Source organism: Sinocyclocheilus grahami, unplaced genomic scaffold (genome assembly GCF_001515645.1).
Source record: "Sinocyclocheilus grahami isolate Dianchi unplaced genomic scaffold, SAMN03320097.WGS_v1.1 scaffold96.1, whole genome shotgun sequence".
NCBI classification, from domain to species: Eukaryota; Metazoa; Chordata; class Actinopteri; order Cypriniformes; family Cyprinidae; genus Sinocyclocheilus; species Sinocyclocheilus grahami.
Window position 1 is genome coordinate 1,491,243 of NW_015505275.1, and position 22,738 is coordinate 1,513,980.

At 41.0% G+C, this 22,738-nt stretch overlaps 1 protein-coding gene and 1 long non-coding RNA gene across 4 annotated transcripts in view; one reads left to right on the forward strand and one right to left on the reverse strand.

Moving 5' to 3' along the window:
- The window catches only part of LOC107587772 (uncharacterized), a 29,466-nt gene extending 26,867 nt beyond the window's left edge, over positions 1–2,599 (reverse strand). For both annotated transcript variants that reach the window (XR_001609508.1, XR_001609507.1), the window contains exon 1: positions 2,288–2,599. This is a non-coding gene — a long non-coding RNA (uncharacterized lncRNA). The remainder of the gene's footprint in view (positions 1–2,287) is intronic.
- Positions 2,600–22,680, forward strand: LOC107587771 (protein MMS22-like). 2 transcript variants are annotated; one of them, XM_016275677.1, is made up of 26 exons: positions 2,600–2,802; positions 2,936–3,091; positions 3,439–3,636; positions 3,720–3,845; positions 3,938–3,990; positions 4,086–4,173; positions 4,252–4,429; positions 5,523–5,616; positions 5,709–5,839; positions 5,922–6,035; positions 6,115–6,291; positions 6,379–6,441; positions 6,574–6,693; positions 7,418–7,653; positions 9,732–10,241; positions 17,001–17,188; positions 17,455–17,605; positions 17,686–17,816; positions 19,160–19,299; positions 19,377–19,533; positions 19,902–20,071; positions 20,200–20,411; positions 20,539–20,705; positions 21,656–21,752; positions 21,835–22,002; positions 22,118–22,680. In XM_016275677.1, exons 3-26 carry the CDS (start codon positions 3,461–3,463, stop codon positions 22,191–22,193), a joined length of 3,723 nt encoding a protein of 1,240 aa, XP_016131163.1. In that variant the 5' UTR covers positions 2,600–2,802; positions 2,936–3,091; positions 3,439–3,460; the 3' UTR covers positions 22,194–22,680. The 2 variants fall into 2 exon arrangements, with proteins under 2 accessions (XP_016131163.1, XP_016131162.1); XM_016275676.1 differs by having other exon boundaries at positions 2,713–3,091.
- The last annotated feature ends 58 nt before the right edge of the window (positions 22,681–22,738 follow it).

Consider the following 22,738-nt stretch of genomic DNA (forward strand, 5'->3'; position numbering starts at 1 on the left):
TCTCTGACAGAAACGAATAACAACCACCCACACAACCTCTTCCAACACACTCTATCTACAGGTTTCGATGCAAATGTCTTCGGAAATAAAACAGTGTTAACGCTAGTTGCTCTTGGCATGCAAACGATGCATTTATCTAACTTTACCTTCACTCACCATCTGCAGGGCTCCACTATATTCTTTGCACAGAGTTCAGAAAGCACAGACAATTATTTAAAATGGAGTAATATTTAGGTCTACTTTGCATAAACATTATAACAAAGAAATTAATGTTGAAAGGAATAATTTATGGACTGATTTTAGATGTTTCAGACGCATGGTTTTGCAGAGAACGGATGTGATATGAAGAAGCACATTCAAAATAATGTACTATATCAGTATTTCTGCATGCATTTCAATTTGGATGGAGTTTCCCTGCTCCTCAAAATCGCCCAGTCAATCTTTCAGTAAAGCTGGGACCTATTCCCACTAAGCTGCTCGGCCTGAGGAAGAGAGGAAGGAGGGGGCCAGGGGTCTGCCATACAGATGATCCATTCCACAAAGCGAACATTCAGCACAAGGGTCCCAGGGCCTACAGGGACTCTGATAAAGCACCTGGACATTTTTATAGACAAACTACTTATTTTTTTCCCCTCATATCGCTTAGGACGACTGATAACTTTATATTTCTCTAAAGCGCTGTGCTGAAAAGGCTGAGGGAAAAGGCCTTTCAGCAGTTTAATTGATCAAGACGAAGCCATGGGGGGCACCTTCAGATAAAAGAGACGGGAACGTTTTGAAGTACAATGGTGGAATCTTTTTTTGGAAGGAACCCAATAAGGAGTAAAATATGAGTCATTACTTAAACTCATTGTGGAGCTTTAACTGTATGTCACTTTTAAAGTACGCTTTTTGTAGACCTATTAGAGACAGGGATTTATTCTGTTGAGTACTTGTTTTATACTTAACCCTTATTGTTTTTTCTTTGTATCCTGGGGGAAACAGACATGGGGCAACAAGCAAGTGGGTCCAGTTTGTGAGAAAAACAATATTGGGTCCCTGCAACTACTCTGTTCAAATGACTTGGTATGAAAAATCTGGCATCAACTTGCCATCTTTAACTAAAGGTATTCCAGCATAGTTTTAATTTCCTTGACCTTTAGGTAAATGTGGATACATGTTGAATGTGTTTTTCATATAAAAGTTACAAATTGTAAAATTGAAAATAATATTTGAGGGGGAAAGGTAGATAAATAAGTCCTACTGCATTAGAAAACAGAAATTATAAATAGTTTTTTATGCCCATGGTAGAATAGTTTTTTGCACTTAATAAAAGTGAATTTAAAAGGGTCAAATAGTTTAACAAATTAATTGTTTTAAATAGCCATAGGATGCCCTTCAAGCAGGCATACTTTTCAAGTCTATTTGCATTTCTACTTTGTATTTGCCCTTAAACTATTCCTTGTTTTCACAAGGGTCGTACCTGTTGATAATAAGATGAAATAGGCCATACATCTGCATGCTCCAAATATATTGCAACATATGAAGAGTTCAGATGCAAAAGCGTGCCATCTGAAATTTTCTTCTAACATTAGCATTTGTATCAGGCTCCTATGTTTAGGTTCAGTAATTTTACTTTAATGGCAATGTATAGGTCCTTTTCTATGCCATTAAAGTGAAATAAATGAACATAAATATAGGAGCCTGATAAAAATGCTCATTTTAGATGAAAATTTCAGATGGCACTTAGAGGCTTTTGCATCTGAACTCTTCATATAGACAATAGCTCATCTCATCCTTACAACTGCAGTGAGTTCATGCACACTAATCAGCATATTGCTTGTCACGTCCTAGTGCTCTCATTACACAGGAACATCATTTCATTCACAAATTATGGACGTAAATTATTCAGAACTAGTAGATTGAGACAGACGGCGGCAGCCTCTAGGATAACCTAATCACTTCACTAAAAAATTGCTACAAAATGGGACTCACTTGAACATTCTGACTGTCTGAAAATCTGGACAGCAGTCAATGTTCTCTTAGTAGGGGGCTTGTTAGGTTTTGAGACGCAACCTCTGTTTACATTTAGCAAAAAATAAAAATTCTTCTCTCTGCATGCACGCAAGTATTTAATATATATATATTTAAAAAATGCAATTGACATCCATTTTCAGTGCCCTGTTCTTGTTAGACATCACAAAATCACATCCAGAGAGGGTGGAGGGCGTTTTAGTGAGATCTCTCCTCCCTTTCGGGCAGCGAAAACAATGGTTAGAGTCAACATGACTTGAATCGTCTTTCTTACCTTCTGTCCGTGCGCGCGCTGAGCTGTACAGATCCTCGTACTTACTGCAAGACGCAAACATCATTTGGATAAAACGAAGAGGCTACAACATGACATCAGTTCGTCTTTTGTCGTAGATGTAAAGATGAAATGGAAAAAACGGACGACAAATGTTGCTTTGACATGCCGTTACATCCGCATATAAATGTAGCCGATAAAACCTGAGCGTCGAATAAAAGAGTATCAAATCGAGATATCTGCATTCAGATGCAGGGACTGAAAAGATGCTTTTAAATGTATGCATGGTGATGGCCAAAGCTGCAGCCGGCGGAGATCTGCATATGGAAATCAGGATAACCTTGGGTCCAATTTTACTTAACAGTGATGTACTGGTTATTAATTAGACCGGAGTAATGTGGGACAGACCAAGGAACTTAAAAGACGTATTAATGCATCACGATTCAAAATCACCTCTCCTATTTCTTTACTGCCAGCCTGGAGCTGTGATTTAAACGACAATAACTCATTTATTGCATGTAATGTCAATATATTGTCGTTTTATATGTTGCGCGGTCTTTAATACGTTTAATTAATAACAAAGACAAAATACACACACAGTAACTTTTCGACGTTTCAATCCCTGTTTGCAATGCGTTGATATGATTACAGATCCTGACCACGCCCCCCGAGAACTTCTGACCAATCAAAGAGCGGTTTGGATGACCGACATGTCCGTGCGCTTGCGCAGTGTTGCTGTGACTGTAGCGCGGGAGTGCAGTGATACGTGGTCGTTCATAGACGCAGCAGTTGTCAACAAGTGTTGAAGTAAGTGGTATTACAGAAGTTATTAGATCCTAAATGACTGAAATTGGTGTATCTGTTAAAAATGGTAGGTTTCGCTGTCTGCGGATATAATTTCCAGGTCAATAACTCACAATATAGCGCTGTAGATCTGAAAGAGAAGTGTTCACTGCTAAAAATAACAGCGTAAACCAGCCTAAGATACTTGCTGGCCTTTCCTGGTTTACGGTTGCCTTAAAGCCTAGCCAAGCCAATGTTTTTTGTTTATTTTTTTTTTTTAATGGTTGTTTAATTACATTAAATTGTCTAATTCGTGGTTAAAATGTTTTTGATTGCATTATTTTCATTGTCTCTTTCAAAACTCTTCCTAGTGGTCTATTCCATCCTGTTGACATGGAGGGGGAGTTCTCGCAGTCCCTCACCCCACCTGTATCCCCATCTGCTCTGGATCATTATGGTGAATCTGCTCCCAGTCGGCCTCCCTGCTTCACCTGTGCTTATGAACCAGGTAGAGAAGAGACAGGACGACTGTCATCAAATGGCTACATCAGCAGAGGAGCCCTGAAGAGGTACTAAGTCCTGGTGTTATAATGATGATATACTCGGTGTCAACCTGTCTGTTAAACTTACATCCTCTTTTCTCTATGTTTAGGTTGCTGTTGAAGCTCGATCCAGCTCCTGTGGATTTTGAGGGGGACACGGTTGATATTTTTGACTTCCCATGGGTGACAGAAACAGCGCTGGTAGAATCGACCAAACTTCTGTTTGGCTTGTTCAGGTAGGAGTGCAGGTGTGTTGGCTCTGGAGGATTGCCATGTTGTCTGCTGAAACAGGAAGTCTGCTAATTTGACAATCTGTCTTTCCTTTCAGACAAAAGGTGTTAAAACTGGAGACGCTGGTGCAGTCCAGCTCACATGATTTTGGTAAGCATCTGGAGACAGACTTTTTGGGAAGAGTTGTTACAGTCTGACAGTACTTTGCAGCTGAAATATGAATAACTATATTTTGACGCTTTCAGGTCAAGCGAGCAGTCTTCATTATGAGGCAGAGGAACTGAGACAGCAGTGTGTCCTGTTCCTCAGCTATATCAAGGTCTTCATTTACAGGTACAAAACAGATTGCTGTGGCTTGGTAGTAGCGAAATAATATCAGAAACTGGTTTCACGTTGTGTTTTGCTCTCCAGGTTTTTGGAGCCTTCACAATCCCTAGATGAAGGTCCTGTTCATCCCTTTAAAGACGCAGAGGCTCAACTGCCCTCAGTCTTGGTGGAGGAGCTCTTCAGTATCACACAGCTTATTGGACGAATCAAAAATCTGCCAGCCAATGTCCAGAGTGCTCTTACGATTCAGCATCAGGGAAAGGTACTGCAGAACACCTCTGCCATTTTCACAAGATAAATTATATCTTTTAGCCTATTGATGATATTCCTCAATATCTGGTTATGTATTTACTAAATGTCCTAACAGGATAGTTCACCCAAAAATGACAATTTTCATCTAGTCACCCTCTAGTTGTTCCAAGCCTGTAGGAATTTTTTTCTTCTTTTGAACACAATAGAACACATTTTGAAGAAGGTGGGTGACCAAACAGTTAATGGTCCCTACTGACTTCCATGGGATTATTTTCTGTTTCTAAGTTCATGGGGACCAGCAACTGTTTGGTTACCCACCTTCTTCAAAATATATATTTTATGTTAAACAGAAATCTCATACAGGTTTGCAACAGCTTGAGAGTGAGTAAATGATAACAGAATTTTAATTTGGTTGAAATATTACTTAAATAGGGAGATTTTATTTTATTCAGAGGAACCATATTTTGACTGAACTTCCATTGTTGCCAAGTACTATAGGTTAAAAGTGTTAAATGCAATTAAAATAATTAAGACACACCGTTTGTCACTAAATTAATGTTAAATCAACACAGGAAGAGAGATCATTTTTATTTTCAGTATATGAACATATATTTATGTAACAATACTTAATATACAGCAACATTCTTCTATACAAGACACTACTCTTTAAAAGTTTGATTTGCTAAGGTTTTTAAAATGTTTTGAAAGAGGTCTTTTATGCTCACTACACATATTTGATTAAAAAACAGTAATATTGGGAAATATTACAATTTAAAATAACTATTTAAACACATTTTAAAATGTAATTTTTTTTTATTCTGATGGCAGTGGTTGTGATGGTTTCATTAAAAGTTTGAAAGAATTTAATGGAAATGAAATCACAAATTAATCACATCTTTATCAGCATTTTTGCTCTCTCGGTTAACACATTCAGTCACACTTTTGGCCTCTTTGGATGGACTTTTAAAAGGTTGATGGCCAAATACAGAGTGGTTTAAAACTAATAGAGTATTGATCTGCGGCACAAGTGCACTTTATTATATTACTCTCCCTAGTAGTGAAAGAAAGTGGCATAAGGAAAAAAATCTAACTCCTCTTTACAGCTCTTTCCTCCATCTTGGCAATTATTGCATCTGCACCTGGACATCCACTGGTCTGTTCTGGAGATCTTGCACCTGTTGGAGCAAAGGATGATGGGTATGTTGCAGTAGCTGTCTCTAGATTGCACATGTGGTCCTGAATCTGGGACTGTCATACTAACGAGTGTTGGGTCCTGGTGATTTTGAAAGGTCAGGTAGTTTATGCGCACCAGTTCGTGAATTTGACAGGCGAGACGCTCACAAACATCAGTCTGTTTGAGGACCAGGTCAACAACCTGCTCTGTGATCTCATTGGCCTGGCCATGAACAAATATAATAAGGTGTGTGTTTTATAACAAACATAAACATTGTGTTGTAAAGGTTAGGAGTTAGAACAGTCTTTCATTCTCTCGCTCTCTCTAGGTGAGACCAACAGAGATTTTGAACAGCCATCACTATCACTGCCTCTGCACAAAGGAATTATGGATTCTACTCATACATTTACTGGAGCACAGGAGCAAAACCATACACACTCAGGTTAGCACATACACAATCTCAGTCAGCATAGATGGTTGTTTCGTATGATTCTTGATTCTGATTTTTCTTTTCAATCCAGTCTTTTTGGAGTTACGTAAATGCCCTGCTGCAGACTGTCCTGGAGGGGACGCCTTCAGGAGACCGTGACCCAGGTCTACCCCTGCACTGTAAAGACCCTGACGGTTTCACCTGGTGGTTGCTCACACACCTGGCCCAGATTGGGATGCACAACCGGAACGGCACTGCTCAACAGGAGGTAGATCAACACAAACTAGTATCACATGATGAGATTTTATTCATTTTAATAATGAATATTACATTGGTGAGTTTGTTGCCGTTTCAGAAACAACTTGAGGATAATTGGAGCTTTGTGATGGGGCTGCTGAAGTCTAGCTGTGACCCAAAGGTGATTAAAATAATATTTAATATTGCGGTGTATTATGTGTTTATTTGGCTAATATGCTTGTTTGTCTGGTCTGTTTATGAATGGCATTAGAGATGCGTATTCTGAAAGGTAAATATTATGATTAATTTTCAGAAAGCTGCACAGGAAGAACAGATACGAATGATTGTCCACTGCTGCCTCAGCCTCAGCTTGATGTGGGGCCCAAATGTCAGTGCTGTCACAACACTCTGGGAGTATTACAGCAAAAATCTCGTAAGTCATTACTGCAATTTATTTTGGTTATTAAAGCCATGATGTACAGTGGGATTCAGAGTTTTCCCCCGTTTAAATCTGGAAACAATGTTTTAAGAATTTAAATTATTATATATTATATTATATTATATTATATTAATTCAAACTTGGGGTGTTCATATCAGCTCATTACTGCAAGATCACATAGACATTAAATATTATTTCTATAGCTGGATACATGACATACTGTGGGACCCAGAAGTCAATTTTTCTCTCTGTAAATAAGTTTTATAAGTTTATAAGTTAAAAGTGCAGTAATTAGTTTTGATCATTTTAATAAATTAATTATATTACATTATATTTATATTAACTTGTCCTTATCAGCTCATTACTGCAAGATCACATTCACATTTTAATTTAATACTATGTTTTAATAATTTACATTTACTCAAACTGTTGTTGTGCTGATAATATAATTTATTAATTGGAAAAATGTCAAATGAAAGCATTTTCACTAGTGATCTCTACAAAACCAGCTGTAGTTTCATAGCAACTAGATCCATGCTGAATCAGATTTTTTGCAGGGTTTCTTGGAATTGGACTTGAAGAATATATTCAATATATTGAGAAAACATTTGATGTGGACTATATTTTAATGCTGCTATTAGACTATACTTTATCAGTGTGAAAGACACCCTTCAGTACTACTTCTAATTCTGAACTCTCTTCTTTTATGTGTATGCAGAACAGCTCTTTCACCGTGCCCTGGTTAGGTGTGTCAGGGCTGGGCAGTATCAGCAGGACTCCCCTCTGTCTGTTGCAGCAGGCTAAGAGCTGCTGTAGCCCTGCATCTGTCGGCTCCAATTCTCACGCGCAGCTCTACTGCTCAACCAACTCCTTCCATATCTTCCTGCGTATTCTGGCCCTTCACCTGAGCCAGGAACATGCTGGCGGCGCCCCCTGGAGACAGATCAAGGGCAGGTAAGAATGAGCCTTGAGACTCACACCTATTTTCAAAGTTTAGACCTCGTCACCCCTACGTTCTGGTTCAAATCAGTCGCCAATTCGGTTGGCCTGGTTGAGCTCCGGTAAGAGGCTGAAACAGACAGAATCTGGATAATGAATTTTTCTGTCTGGACCGCGCTCAGCCATGCGGCAAACGTGAAGGCTAATTAGCTAACAAGCATAGCGGTTAATTCACCTTAACGCAGGCGTTTGGGCTTCCAGCAATGCCGTGGCGGGGGCTGACTTGGCCGGCTCCAGGACCACCTCTTCCTCCCCTATACACGCACAAACACACGTGCCACACGGGGAGGTGTGGGCTGCGCTGATGGCACTCGGGCTTGGAGCGCGCTCGGTGGGAGGCACGGCGCACGGTGCATTAATGAGATCGGCAGGGAGCACGTTCAAGCTCGTAGCATGGGAATGAGCAGCATCTGCTCGTGGCAGGCGAAAAAAAAAAAGCTGTCCATGATAAACAAATAAACAACTAGACAGGCAAAAAACGCAAACAATATCTTGACAGCCTTCCGTTCGTCTTTGGCTCATTCTCTATCTCGGGTCAGACTCTAAAAGCTTGCGCCACACTTCCGTGCACGTCGTCTATCTGTGGCGGCGACGCGGCTCGACTCCCCGTAGCTTTGCGTGATGTGTTTTTGTCCATACATTTAACGGATGCTCAAAGGCCTGCTTGTAGTGCAGTGTGTTTGTTATGGAACCTGCAGGGTTCTGTTTGGGCCAAACAGTCAACAGTAGAATGAAGGGGGAGTAGAGCAGGTCAATATTGATTTCTCCTTCTGCGCTGCAGCAAATTGAGCCGCACACGACAGTGCAGCTACCACTGTGTGCCTGAGTGTTTTTGACATTTAACATGGTCTTTTAAAGGCATTTCACCGTGGTGCCCGGAGGATCAAACAACACTCTCTCTCACACACACACATAAGCAAACTTGCACATGCTGCTCACAGGCATAGCTTTCCAGAAAGACTGAACGTCTGGAGGAGGTTAGCGATGAGTTGAGTACTTGGGTTGAAATGTTTGATCCTGATGGACCCAACAGCTTTTTAAAGCTATGGCAGCATTTGTGTGGTGGAAATATCATCGGAATGAATTAAACATTGATCAGTCTTGAATCAATGAGGAAAATTTGGAGTATTATTTGTAGACATTGATTGTATATTAGGGCTGAGTATCACCAACTACTCATCACAATACAAATTTCACAACAGTGAAGTCCTGAAAGTCTAGGATGATTTTGATAATCTGTTATTTAAAAACTATTTTACACCTGGAAATAAAGTTTTAGGATTTTTCTCATTCATTGTTATGTTGATGATATCATTTAGGGCACAACAAAGATGACCCACAGTAACTATGTTTCCATCCAAAGTTACAAATTAAACTTGGCCTAAAATTGGAATATCGCATAAAACATTTGCGAATAAAGCACCGTTCAGTTGAAGAGAACAAAATCATCACTTCCTGATAAACTTTCGCTAAATATCACGATTTTTATTTATTTTTTGCTGCAGTATGAGACGGCACTGTATATAATAATTTTTGTATACAATAAATTACGAGCGTCAAAGCGCTCAGATGAAATGTGGTCATGTTATCTTATATTCGGAGCCTGATATTTGGAAACGCAGTTCTGGGAGTTAATTATAACAAAGCACTTTGACAAGACTTTGCTCAAGCATTTTAGAATGACAAAACTAGCATTTCAGATGCTGTGCCATGAGATCAGTCCATTGGTTGGTCCAGTTTTATGATCGTCTTTTTTGATGCGCATTAAGGAATTTATTTGGTAAAAGTGTTTCCATCTTAGTTTATGTGCATGTTTTCTTACTGGATAAGAAATTTATCAGACTTAGTTGAGACCATTTTACTAGCAAACTCAGAATTTTAGACCCCATACATTGAGAAATTTCATAAAACGCTTTCGATTCAGTAATTGAACTGTAGGAAATAAGAACATAATCAAATTAAAATCATTGATTGATTGTATCTGCACAGTATTTATTCCACATTATGACCATGTCTGTCTCATGTGTCCACAGACTCTACTCAAAGTTCCACCAGAGGCGAATGACGGAGCTCTCTGACACAGGCCTGCTGCACTTCCTGCTGCTTTTCCTGGTCCTGGCGCAGTGTGCGGAGCTGGAGGACGTGGCCAGCCGAGCGTGCGACTTACTCGCCATGCTGCCCGCTGACTCCACACCCCCGGCCCTGCGCGCGCTGCAGTGGAGGGGCCAGCTGGCTCTCGTGCTGCTGTATTTGGAGAAGGGACTGGATGCTGGCGCACTGGCAGAGCAGTTGGCCACCTACTTCAGCCAAGCGGCCCGCGAGTTCTACCTGAAGACCACCGAGCCTTCGCGCAAGCTAGCTCTCTGGGCGCCACTTAGCTCGTACCTGGAGGGGGTGAGCGAGGTGTTCGAGACGAGTCCTAATCTTACGCTGTCAGAGGAGAGGCTTCTGAACGGGGGCTTTGGACTGCTGCTGCCTGCCTGCCGTCAGTCCGAGCTCAGCTCCGCTTTGGGCTTACTGCAGACAGTGCTGGCACAATTACGGTGAGAGAGTACACACACGCTTTACTTTAGACGTTAAGATGTGTTGGTTCCTCAAACAACCCCCCCAGTGATCCCAGAAGCATATACATATGGCACCCTGGCCCCTGCGCAGCTCAAATCTCTCCCCTGCATCCCTTGTATGTTGACAATGGCTTGATTGTGCAGTAGTTACAACGTAGTGTGGAGATAAGCTTATCCATTGTGCACAGAGCCCCTGTAAGGTCCCCTGTGCATCTCTAGGGGCCCGCGGCACCCGGGTCAGCCCGTACAGGTGCAGGAAGAGAGCTGTGTTGCGTTTCGGCCCATGGGTCCAGTCCTGGCTGGAGACAGCTGAGTGTGGACTGAGCTGAAGGGAGGGACAAGTTCATGGCAGGGACATCGGTGTGCCTTACATGGCTAACACGGTCAGAGGTGGCTAGGGTGCGATCGTGTAAGGTGTCCAGGTTTGAAATCACACACACAGACCTCCAAGGTAAAGAATCCACTGCTTAAGTGTCCACTCCTCTCATTTTACCCAAATCAAACTCTGAATCACTTTAACAATACTAATTCCCACAATTCACAAGCAGGATCTGTAGGTGGGAGGCCACTCATTTGCACATTAATGGACGATAAAACTGAGGCGAGCAAGTTTTTCCCGAACAGGCTCATGTTGGCACCAAGATCCCACTGACCCAGTTTAAAGAGATGGGGTGCTCTTCGACGTGTCCTTACAAATTACTCTTAATTTACATTTACATTTAGACATTTAGCAGACGGTTTTATCCAAAGCGACTTACAAATGAGGACAATGGAAGCAATCAAAAATCAACAAAAGAGCAATGATATGCAATTGCTATAACAAGTCTCAGTTAGCTTAATGCAGTACACGTAGCAAGTTTTTTTTAAATCATATAATAAATAAAAAGAAAACTGATAGAATAGAGCAAGCTAGTGTTAGAGGCCTTTTTTGCTTTTGTTAATTGTATAAAAAATAAAAAAAAACAGATAAAAAACAAAAAAATTAGAGAAGCAAGTGTTAGTTTTTTTTTTTTTTTTTTTAAGAAAACAAGCAGTTAGTAAATAAATATAGTGCAAGTCTAAAAGGGGCAAGTTTTTAAAGAGTGCTAGAGTTAGAGGGTCAAAATAAAAAATGGAAGAGATGTGTTTTTAGCTGATTCTTGAAGATGGCCAAGTACTCAGCTGCTCGGACTGAGTTGGGCAGGTCATTCCACCAGGAGGGAACAATTAATTTAAAAGTCCATGTAAGTGATTTTGTGCCTCCTTGGGATGGCAGAATAAAGCAACATTCACTTGCAGAACGCAAACTTCTAGAGGGCACACAAGATTGAAGAAATGAATTTAGGTAAAGGGGTGCAGAGCCAGTGGTGGTTTTGTAGGCAAACATTAATGCCTTGAATTTTATGCGAGCAGCTATTGGTAGCCAGTGCAAATCGATAAACAGAGGTGTGACATGCATTCTTTTCGGCTCGTTAAAAATTAATCTTACTGCCGCGTTCTGGTTTAATTGTAAAGGTTTGATAGAACTGGCTGCAAGACCTGCCAAGGGAGCATTGCAGTAGTCCAGCCTGGACAGAACAAGAGCTTGAACAAGGAGTTGTGAAGCATGTTCCAAAAGAAAGGGCCTGATCTTCTTGATGTTGAATAAAGCAAATCTGCAGAACTGGGCATGTTTTAGCAATGTGGTCTGAGAAAGTCACCTGATCATCAATCATAACTCCAAGGTATCTGGCTGTTTTTGAAGGAGTTATGGTTGATGCGCCTAACTGGATGGGGAAATTGTGATGAAACGATGGGTTTGATGGAACCACAAGCAGTTCTGTCTTGGCAAGGTTGAGTTGAAGGTGATGGTCCTTCATCCAGCAAGAATTCATCCAGTTAGACAAGCTGAGATGCAAGCAGGTATCAACGGATCATCATGGATGGAATGAGAAGTTGAGTTGAGTGTCATCAGCATAGCAGTGATATGAAAAGCCATGTTTCTGAATGACAGAACCTAGTGATGCCATGTAGACAGAGAAGATAAGTGGTCCAAGAACTGAGCCCTGAGGCACCCCAGTAGTTAGATGTTGTGAATTGGACACCTCACCTCTCCAAGATATTTTGAAGGTCCTATCTGAGAGATGAGACTCAAACCACTGGAGTGTTGTTCCTGAGATACCCTTTGCCAATGTGGTTGACAGAAGGATCTGGTGGTTAACCGTGTCAAAAGCAGCGGACAGATCCAGCAAGATAAGTATTGAAGATTTGGAATCCGCTCTTGCCAGTCTTAGGGCTTCCCACAACTGAGAGTAAGGCAGTCTCGGTTGAATGTCCACTTCTAAAACCAGACTGGTTGCTGTCGAGGAGGTTGTTCTGTGTGATAAAGGCAGAGACTTGGTTGAACACAGCTCGTTCAAGTGTTTTTGCAATGAAAGGAAAAAGGGAAACCGGTCTGTAGTTCTCTAAAAGAGATGGGTTAAGGGTGGGTTTCTTAAGTAGTGGGGTTATACGAGCCTGTCTAAATGCTGAGGGAAAAACACCAGTGTGAAGGGATGTGTTCATGATGTGAGTGAGTGCAGGTACAACAGCTGGAGAAATGGCTTGAAGGAGATGAGATGGAATAGGATCAAGCGGACAAATAGTAGGATAATTAGAAAGGATGAGTTTGGAGACTTTTGCCTCAGAGAGTGAAGAGAAGGATGTGAACAAGTGTATGTTTGCTGGTAAGATGTACTTGACCGATTGTGGTGTTGAAAATTCAATCGTATTATTTGATTTGCATCACACCCTTTCAGCAGCCCTGAGCTTAGAACGATGCTCGCGGAGAACATCAGACAGCCAAGGGGCAGAAGGTGTGGTACGGCCTGGCCTGGAGGACAAGGGGCAGACAGTGTCTAAACAAGATGTAAGAGTGGAGCAGAAAGTATCAGTAGCACTGTTAGCATCAAGAGATGATAACTGTTTAGGGGAAGGATGCGAAGATGAAACCATAGCAGATAGCCAGGAAGGTGAGAGCGAGTGTAGGTTACGTCAAAAGATGACATGTGGAGGGGTATGTGTTGTGTCAGGAACCATGTTGAGGTTAAGAGTGAGGAGGAAGAGGTGTGCAGTGTTTTTTTGTGTGTAATTTCACCGTGGTTCTGTTGTATCGCTTTTTATTCATGCGTTTTCACTGACACAATTAATGCGTTATTATGTGGTCCGGTAAATTGAACCCTGGCTTCATTACGGCTGTTAGGTTGGAGACGGCATGCGCAAGCCTTACGTAAATTAGCCAGCGCGAGGCTATGGGGCGATGTAAGGCAGACTGTAACTGACGGATGATTCACGCAGATAATACAGGCCAGGCTCTAGTCACGCTCTAATTCTCCTCATCGCATTCCCTGCCACGATCCTCTGTGTGAGTGGGCAGTGAGATCGCAATGGTGACCCCTGCAGCACGGTGGCGTCTTTGCCAAGTGACTAATCGAGTTCTCGCCAATCGATTAATCCGGTTCCTTCCCGCTGCGCTTTCACCATGCACACCGTCTCCCCTCAGGAGAACGGAGAGCATGGTTACACTGAGCGTAAGAAGGAAGGTGGTGTTTCTGTTCATCACAGCAGGGGCTGTTTGTCAAACTCATTTAAGAACACAAAACTGTTTTTATTCATTTAAACCATTAAGACAAAATAGCTTTAAAAGGATGCAAGAATTGTAGTGAATATAGACTGAAGGTTTATTAACGAGTTTAAAATTTTCAGTGATTCACCTCTTGGACTATTTTTAAAGAACTAACAGGATTACATTACATCACCGCTATGAACTATGATTTTCTATTGTTAGTGAGTTGCAGATGGTAACTCCAGATATTCTCATTCTTGAGAGCTTTTGTTTGGATAAAAACCTGTGTGGTGCAACATGAGTCATCAGCGTTTTTGATATGTTTTCTAGGAAGAGAATGACATTTTAAATTATTTTTGTCAATATTTAGGAATACATTTGCACAAGATTTTCCAGAAGGGGGGGATGCTTTGGACCAAAATTTATTGGGAAAAGTGCTGTACAAAATCAATTGAATCATTTTAAATTAGTAATAAGTAATTCAGTAATTCATTTAGTGAGAGTAAAGACATTTCTCATTTCTGGAGGATCACATGGCAATAAAGATTGGAGCAATGGCTGCTGAAAATTTAAATTAGATAAATTACATTTTTAAATATATTAAAATGAAAATTATTTTAAATTGTTATATTCCACATTCAAAAGTTGGAAAACCCCTGAATTAGCATATAGATAATACACAAGTTAAATTTTGATTTCAGTTGGCACTACTGAACTGTACTATGACTGTTGCTTTGGAAATTTAGCTAGGATTCATTTAGCTGTTAATTAATATTTAGTATGCTTGCATTACATTAATTGTACCAAAATGTTCCCTAGAGCAAACCGAGCCTACAGCCTTACTAATGGGAATTTCACTCAATAACTCTTCACTACACAGTTCACCCTTCAAACGTTGACATTGATAGCCTAAAACCTACAAATGGTTTGACATATTTACTATTGAAATGGAAAGCGAAATGTTTTCACGAGCACACTAGCATATTGATTAGCCTCAGAGCTTATAGACACAGACTAAAAGCCACAAAACTTGATTTGGATTTCATGGCGTCTGTCCCCACTCTAGTATGCCTACTTGCTATTTTGAAAGCCATATTAACTGTTAGTATAACACATGCATGGTCAGAAATAAGCACCATTGCTTAATGTCACAGTGAAGGACGTGCTCCTCCATCAACGGGGTGTGTGTTGAGCGATACGGAGATATCAGAGCTTTCGCACAGTGTCAGATGGCGTGCTCATGATGCTTATCTGAGTGTGTGATTCCGTGTGTCAGTTTACACGAAGGCGCCCGGCGGGATCGTGTAAGTCGGTGTGTACGTTCCAGAGGTGTGTGTTCAAAATCTGTGCTGCAGTCCGGGGAGAGATTAAACGAGTGTTCAGATGGTACGGGGTGTGTGCGTGTAAGACGCCGCAGTGAGGGGATTAAGTGGGGTCTCTGACGATGTCTTGTACAATGAGGGTTGATGGGTGTGAAAGGCCCATTCCGCCGCGGTAACGAAGCTAATGAATTCACTCTCTAATCGATTGTCTCAGCTCTCCGTGGATTAGATGCAACCTTGCTGGAAGGCGCGAAGGTGTGTGCATGTGCGCGCACACGTGACGCTCGCCCCGGCCCTTTCCCGGCGCTCTCACTTTCATCGCTGAGAATGACAGGACAGGAGGATCATCTCCAGTCTAAATGAGATTACAGCCCCTTCAGCTGCTTATCTGAGCTAATGCCAGCCGCTGCAGAGCCAGACTCGTGCTCTCAGCCTCCCATTCAGACCCAGCCTCACAGCTACCGCCAGGCCACGGAGGAACCGCTTGCCCCACACCAGCACACTCCATCTAATCCCTCTGTCCAGAGAGATGAGGAGAATTCACAGTGAAAAGAGGGCAGAGGGGGCCGGAGATCATACAGACAGTGAGAATGGCCGCAGTCACATTTCAGAAGGTTGAAATGAGAAAGGAAGATTGAAATAGTATGGACGAATCTAGATAGATGAGATGGGGGAATGAAACACAAGAACTGACTTTAGGAAGATAGGGCCAATTATTTTGAAGCTCCTCACACTTGTAGTCTGCAACAAAAAGCCAATGACACCATGATAAATTTCAAACTTGTCTAAAATCTGTCCAAGCAGTCATCAGGTGTGTGCACTATCCTGCTTATGGGGGGGGAAATGTGAATGGCAATGGAAAACAACATCAAACTGCTCCTCACATCTGCTTAACCATTGTCTCATTCATATATATATATATATATAAAAAAAAAAAAAAATTTTTTTATTTTTTAAAGCTCCTTTTCTTTATAATACAAAAACAGACTCACACTGCTATTAAGCGAGTTTCTTTGAGAAATTTGGAGACTGGAACCAAGGGGGTCAAGGCTGGATAACACCTACTGAAGTGTATGGATTTATGAAAGGCATATTAGCTTTTTAAAAGTAGCTGTGTATTCTGACTAACACAGTATATCATTTTTAAACATTGCTTTTTTTTTTTTTACATATATTTATCATATAAATATTTTATAGAATATTCAAAGGTTTGGGGTCAGAAATCATTTTTTTTAAAGAAATTAATTTTAGCAAGCATTAAATTGATCAAAAGTGACAGTAAAGACATTTACAATGTTACAAATGATTTTTAGTTCAAATAAATGCTATTCTTTTTAACTTATTTTTATGAATATAATTGCAAAAATATTAAGCAGTACAGCTATTTTCGAAATTTTTAAGAAATGTTTCTGAAGCACCAAATCACCATATTAGAATGATTTCTGAACAATCCCGTAACAATGAAGACTGGAGTAATGGCGTAATTTGCCATCACAGGAATAAATTCAATTTTAACATATATTAAATAGGAAACCATTCATTTAAATTGATTATTTCACAATATTACTGTAAAAAAGTTGCCTTATTTTTGATCAAATAAATGCAGCCTTGTGAACATAAAAACCTTTCTTCAGAAGAAACTTCTTTCAAAAACATAAAAAAAAACATTTGCTATGGTATTTAGAATATTTATATAATATGTACCACTATCCATTTATTATAGATGGTTATTCCCCGTTTTGTTGCTTCTGGAGGGAATAATTGCATAAAGTGCTCACCAACACAACAGCCGAAAAACTGCGAGTCTTCAAGTGTGTGCTTGGCATTAATTTGTTTTTCCGTTTCTCTCTTTAGGAGAGTTCACCAGCGCTGTGGCCAGCCGTCTCACTCTGTAGACTCTCTCAGTTGGGTTCCTCTCCCCAGCGTGGCTAAAGAGCGCCACCAAGCGGTGGCAGCGGCACTCTGGTCCCACTTCTTCCCCTTCCTTTGCAGCATGAGGCTTTCCCAGACCCCCCCGCCACAGCTCGCGGACGCCGCAGCAGGTCAGGGAAACAGAGAAAATTAACTCTTGTTCTCTCAGGGGCTCTCTTTGCATGGCTGCCTTTTCTCTGTGGGCTCTGCTCTAAAAGAGCTGAATAGAAGGGAATTGTATGAATGTGCAGTTGTTTTGATGTACACATACAGGACAACTCATCAGTGTGTTGTTTTGGGGGGGTGCTCTCACTTTCTTGCTCTATAAGTGTAGCTATTTTAAGGGTAGAAATGTGAGAATGGATGTGTAAAATCTAATAGTATTTTATGCTATTAGGCTTCACACTATTGGCATTAGACATGCCTGGCTCTGCCCCTCAAAACCTACAGCCCCACCCCATCCAGTCCATTATGCAAAGCTTCGGCTGGGATGAAATGCTCCACCCCCTGCTGGTAACCCACTATCTAAATCACCTGCTGCAAAATGGGTGAGTGTCTTTTCTCCATTTACTCTTTCTTCCGGTGCATAGTTGGACTGGTTTTACTGAGCTCAAAAATTCTCTCACAGAGAGCAGGTCAGTTGGGTCAGCTCTGGGCCAGGTTCAGGTTCGGCCCAGGCTTTATGTGTGCGTGCCTGGATCCGCTGTGTTCTACAACAGTACCTCCATAAAAGCCAAGATGCCCCAGATGCAAGAGCAGGTACAAAGAGCTCAAGTCATAGCGGACATGGAATGGCAAGTGGTTAAAGAGATAATTCACCTAAAAATGAAAATTCTGTCATCATTTACTGAACCTCGTGTAGTTCTACAACTGTATGACTGGTTTTGGTTTTTGTAAAAACAACCTGATGTATTAAGAATTTTACCAGTAAAATTGTCACTATCCTGCACTTTACACTTAAGTCCCTTTCAGGGAAATTCAGTTCACTTATAGGCCTTTTTTACGGTCTGCTATTTTGGTCATGCAAGACCACTGCAGTCCCAAGTTTATATAAGAACTAGAGCCTATAACAGCAGCTACAGTGACGTGATGATATTTACTAATTGTCCGTTGGCTGTTTTTTCTAGAAGGTGGGACTTAAACAACATTGTGTGTCGTTTTTTTTTTCCATTCGTAATAATGAGTAAACCATCTGTGTGGGATACATCCAGTCTTTTTTTTCCCAGTCGGTAGTGGTTCTTCTAACATTTTCATATTCAACATGACTTTTGGCAAACCAATGTAAAAGGTTAATTTATGCCACCTACTGGACTGGAGTGTGAAGTGCTCTGTGGTGCACAGGAGAGGAAAAAATCAGCCACCATGATTTTACTGTCAAAATTGCTTAGAGGGATAGGTCACCCAAAAATGAAAATTGTCTTAAATTACTCACCCTCATGTCATTCAAAACCCGTAAGACCTTTGTTCATCTTTGGAACGTAAATTAAGATATTTTTGATGAAATTCGAGAGCTTTCTGACCCTGCATAAACAGCAATGCAACTGAAATGTTCCCAGGCCCAGAAACATAGTAAGGACATAATTAAAATAGTCTATGTGACATCAGTGGTTCAGCTGTAATTGAACCAGTGCCAGTTGCGTTGCTGTCTATGCAGGCTCAGAAAGCTCTCGGATTCATTAAAAATATCTTAATGAACAAAGGTCTTACAGGTTTGGAATGACATGAGGGTAAGTAATTAATGACAGAATTTTCATTTCTGGAACTATCCCTTTATATATATCAGGGAGTTATGCCCAAAAACCGACTGGAGCACAGCACTATATAAAGGGCTAAAGTGAGTCGCAATGTATTGCAATCAAATTCACTAATTTGGATATTAAATTAAGATTCAATCGTCTTAGAAGAAAAATATCTACAGAAGAAAAAAAGCCATACAGGTTTGGAACGACGTGTGCATTAGTAAATTATGACTAAATTATTAATTTAAATTTGTTGTACGAATTATTCCTTCAACCCTAATTTGCTCACAAGTGATAGCGAATCGGTATTATTAAAATGATTTGGGTGTGTCAGAGAGAGCAGCTGTGGTATCGTGTGTACAGGCAGAAATCTGGATGAACAGCTGGCCGAGTTAACCAGACAGGTTCTCCGACTTCCAGAAGTGGAGTCTGTGCTGCAGAGAGCAGGCCTACATCCTGCTGCTGCCAAAGATCCCAAACCTGCAATGGCTGTGTTCATCAAGGTACACGCACTCAAACCAGAAGCTCTAGCATATAAGCCATAATGTATCTCCAATACTGTGTATTTGTAATTTACTAGGCTGTGGGTCAATCATACTGTGAGCTCCAGCTCCTCTCTGAGCGTTCTTCAGCGGTGTCCCGAGCACTGGAGTATGTAGGAGACATCCTCAAATATATCAAGCCTTACCTGCTAAACAAGAGCCGGGAGGGTCTACAGCTGGCATACTGGACTGTAGGTAAGTGATATTTGACACAGTGTACACTATCTTTTGTTGAATGTTGTTTTTCACTTGAAAATGCAAAAGGTAAACAGCGCTCTCTCCCACCTACAATACCACGACTGAGGTGCCCTTGAGCAAGGCACCGAACCCCCAACTGCTCCCCGGGCGCCGCAGCATAAATGGCTGCCCACTGCTCCGGGTGTGTGTTCACAGTGTGTGTGTGTGTGTGTTCACTGCTGTGTGTGTGCACTTTGGATGGGTAAATGCAGAGCACTAATTCCGAGTGTGGGTCACCATACTTGGCCATGTCACGTCACTAAAATGGGTTGCAAACAGCACTTTGTGTACTATAAGCTTATGGTGGTTTTGTACATTTTTTTCAGGCTGCTTGGTCAAGCACTGGAGCCACCTGTTGGCCACCTCTAAAGCCCAGCAACTGCTCTTCCGCATTGTAGATGTACTGTTACTGTCCCACGCTCTTCTCCAACAGGACAGTGGAGCACACACTCAAATGCTGTCAGCCCTCAAAGAAAGCCTGCCTCTGTTCCTGCAGGTTAACGCACCTCCAAATCCAATACATACTCTGTATTCAGACTATTGAAAACTTTCCCTGTATCCTGAGGTCATTGTTGATGAAGTTCCCTGTCTTTGTCATAACTAAGATTGTCTTGGTATCTTCAGGGTTTGTCAGTGGCGGTGAGTGTGTCCCAATCTCAGGGGGCGTACCTAAAGCAGCAGCTGCACAGTGTCATTTCCCAGTACCTGAGCCGCTTTCTCCCATCCACACCCTCTACTGGAGCGGTGGTCAATCATCCTGTCCTGCTGGCAGCCTGCGAAACAACACCCACCCCGCAGGGGGAAAGACTCAGGAGGAGCATTCTGCATGTGCTGAGGTATGAGTCATGTGATTTCATATTTATATCTAAATGAATAAATTAAAAAAAATCATATGTAGCTTCTTCATAGTCATGAGTATAAAAGGAGATGACCAACCTTTCAGGAATAACATTGTCTCGGCAGAGAGAACTTCCTCCAGTTTAAAGGTCTCGCTCCTCCCCCTCGACTCGCTGCTGTTCTCTCTTTCCTGTTGGAACTCCTGAAAAGGAACAATGACAGAGATCCTGCTTTACTCACAGTTCCACTTCCTTTGGTGCTGCGCTGTCTGATGCTGGTCAACGAACCACAAGGTAGACAAGGATCATATAAAAGGCCCATTCACACCAAGAACAATACTGTTTATTCTGACGCATTCTGTCACTTGCACCATGCCGTTTCATGTCATTGGCTGTTAATGTTTTTCTTGTTCATCAGCTGAAATCACTCTGAAAGTGATTCCAAACATATGATTCCTCTGTATGATACGATTCCTGTACCATTCAAAAGTTTGGGATCAGGATTTTTTAAATTCTTTTGAAAGAGGTCTTAAAATAACTGTTTTCTGTTTTAATACAAATAAAAAATGTCATTTATTCCTGTGGTGGCAAAGCAAAATTTTCAGCACCCATTATTCCAGTCTTCAGTGTCACATGATCTTTCAGAAATCAATCTAATATGCTGATTTGGTGCTTAATTTTCTGCTTAATATATGTGTGGAATCATTGATGCTTTTTTCATGATTCTTTTGAATAGGAAGTTAATAAGAACAGCATTTATTTTAGATAGAAATTTTTGTAACAATGTAAAAGTTTTTACTGTAACTTTCAATCAATTTAATGCTTAAAAAAAAAAAAAACTTACAGACCCAACCTGTAGGGTAGTTTTTATGTGAGCTCTGTTATTCTCTTGGAGTTGATGCGATTTCGTTTTTTTTTAACTATGATTTTAGTTATCATTATAGCTCTTTATTTGTTATGCATTACAAATATTACCTCTGCATCATTAAAGTGGAATATTGTTTTTCTTGTGGCCACCCACATTACCCACCAGGCCCAATATGGTCAGCCTTTGCATCTAAAAGCCCACACTTTATTTTGCCAAAACATTAATAACACAAGCAAGCAGTGAGACATCGCTTAAACATTGTAACCCATCAATTAGAGAGATCATCTTTTATAAAGACCTCCTAGCTCCCGATAAAAAAATGTAAATGTAATTTCATTGTTTTTATTTAATCAAATCCCTGTTGTGTTTCTCTCAGTAAAGAGGCTGAGCACAGAGGTTACGCAGCTTATTGTGGAGCGGTGCACTGCTGCGGTAGGAGAGCAGCCATGTGAACACACCACTACTATTCTACAGTAAGTTACTCACATTGGTCAGTGCTGCCTTAGAGACTATAATCTCTCGTTCTGTTGTTACCTTTTTTTTTTTCTTTCCCAGGGCCTTTGTGGAAGATAATGAAGGTGTATACGACCAGCAAGTGTATAATGTTCTAGAAGTTGTCGCTGTCCTTCACCCCTTCACAGTGACGGCTCTTATTCCCTTTCTGTCACTGAGCCTTAGAAAGACAGAGTGCAAGAGAGGTCTGGGAAAAAATACCTCACTCAGGTACAGTAACCTATATGTCAGCAGAAACTTAAGCTAAAACCAGCACTATCCATTCCCATTTGCTTTGTACTATGCTTCATTTTCTCCTTCTTAAAAATCTGTCTTATTGTTTTAGGAATGGCTATAGGAGGCTGCTGGCTCTGCTTGGAGACAGTGGACAGGCTGAGATGATTAGTTTAGAAGACGACTGACTTGCATCAACTGCCTGCCTGCATCAACTCTCACTACTCTTACGTAAACAGTGTACATGGTGTAGACTTGATAGTGAATCCATGTGTGGATATTGTGAATAAACTTTGTTTGAATACCCTGTGTTCTGTGATTTGTTGCTGGCTTCTGGAATCAAGCTATGTTGGTAGTGTGTTAAGGGATACCCCATAAGGCCAAAATAATAAAAATGTTGATAGTCATTAGCCCCAGTTTTATACGTAAACCCTCTTAAAACTTTAAAGTGCACCATATGTTTTCTGAAGGACCGAGGGGGGTCCGCATCAGCTAAGGACGGCCCTGGTGGCAAATATATTAATTGTATACAATAGTTAGGTAAACAAGTTAATATTAAGTGACTTATATTTTAGACACCGTAACTGCGTCCCATGTACTCAGCCATGAAGTGTATGAATTTTATAATGTTTTGTCATTAATAATCAGAGTCTGACAGCCCCTTCACGACATAAAGCTGCGACAGTTGAGTGCATGAAGTGTCCAATATTTCACACGTTTTTTTTGGTTACTG

What these genes read in the sequence shown, in the direction of transcription:
- LOC107587771 (XM_016275677.1), top strand. Translation starts at nt 3,461, where the DNA reads ATGGAGGGGGAGTTCTCGCAGTCCCTCACCCCACCTGTATCCCCATCT. An exon ending in AGTCTAGCTGTGACCCAAAG is followed by an intron (nt 6,442 to 6,573) that starts GTGATTAAAATA and finishes ATTAATTTTCAG; the next exon opens with AAAGCTGCACAGGAAGAACA. An exon ending in GGAAAAAATACCTCACTCAG is followed by an intron (nt 22,003 to 22,117) that starts GTACAGTAACCT and finishes TTATTGTTTTAG; the next exon opens with GAATGGCTATAGGAGGCTGC.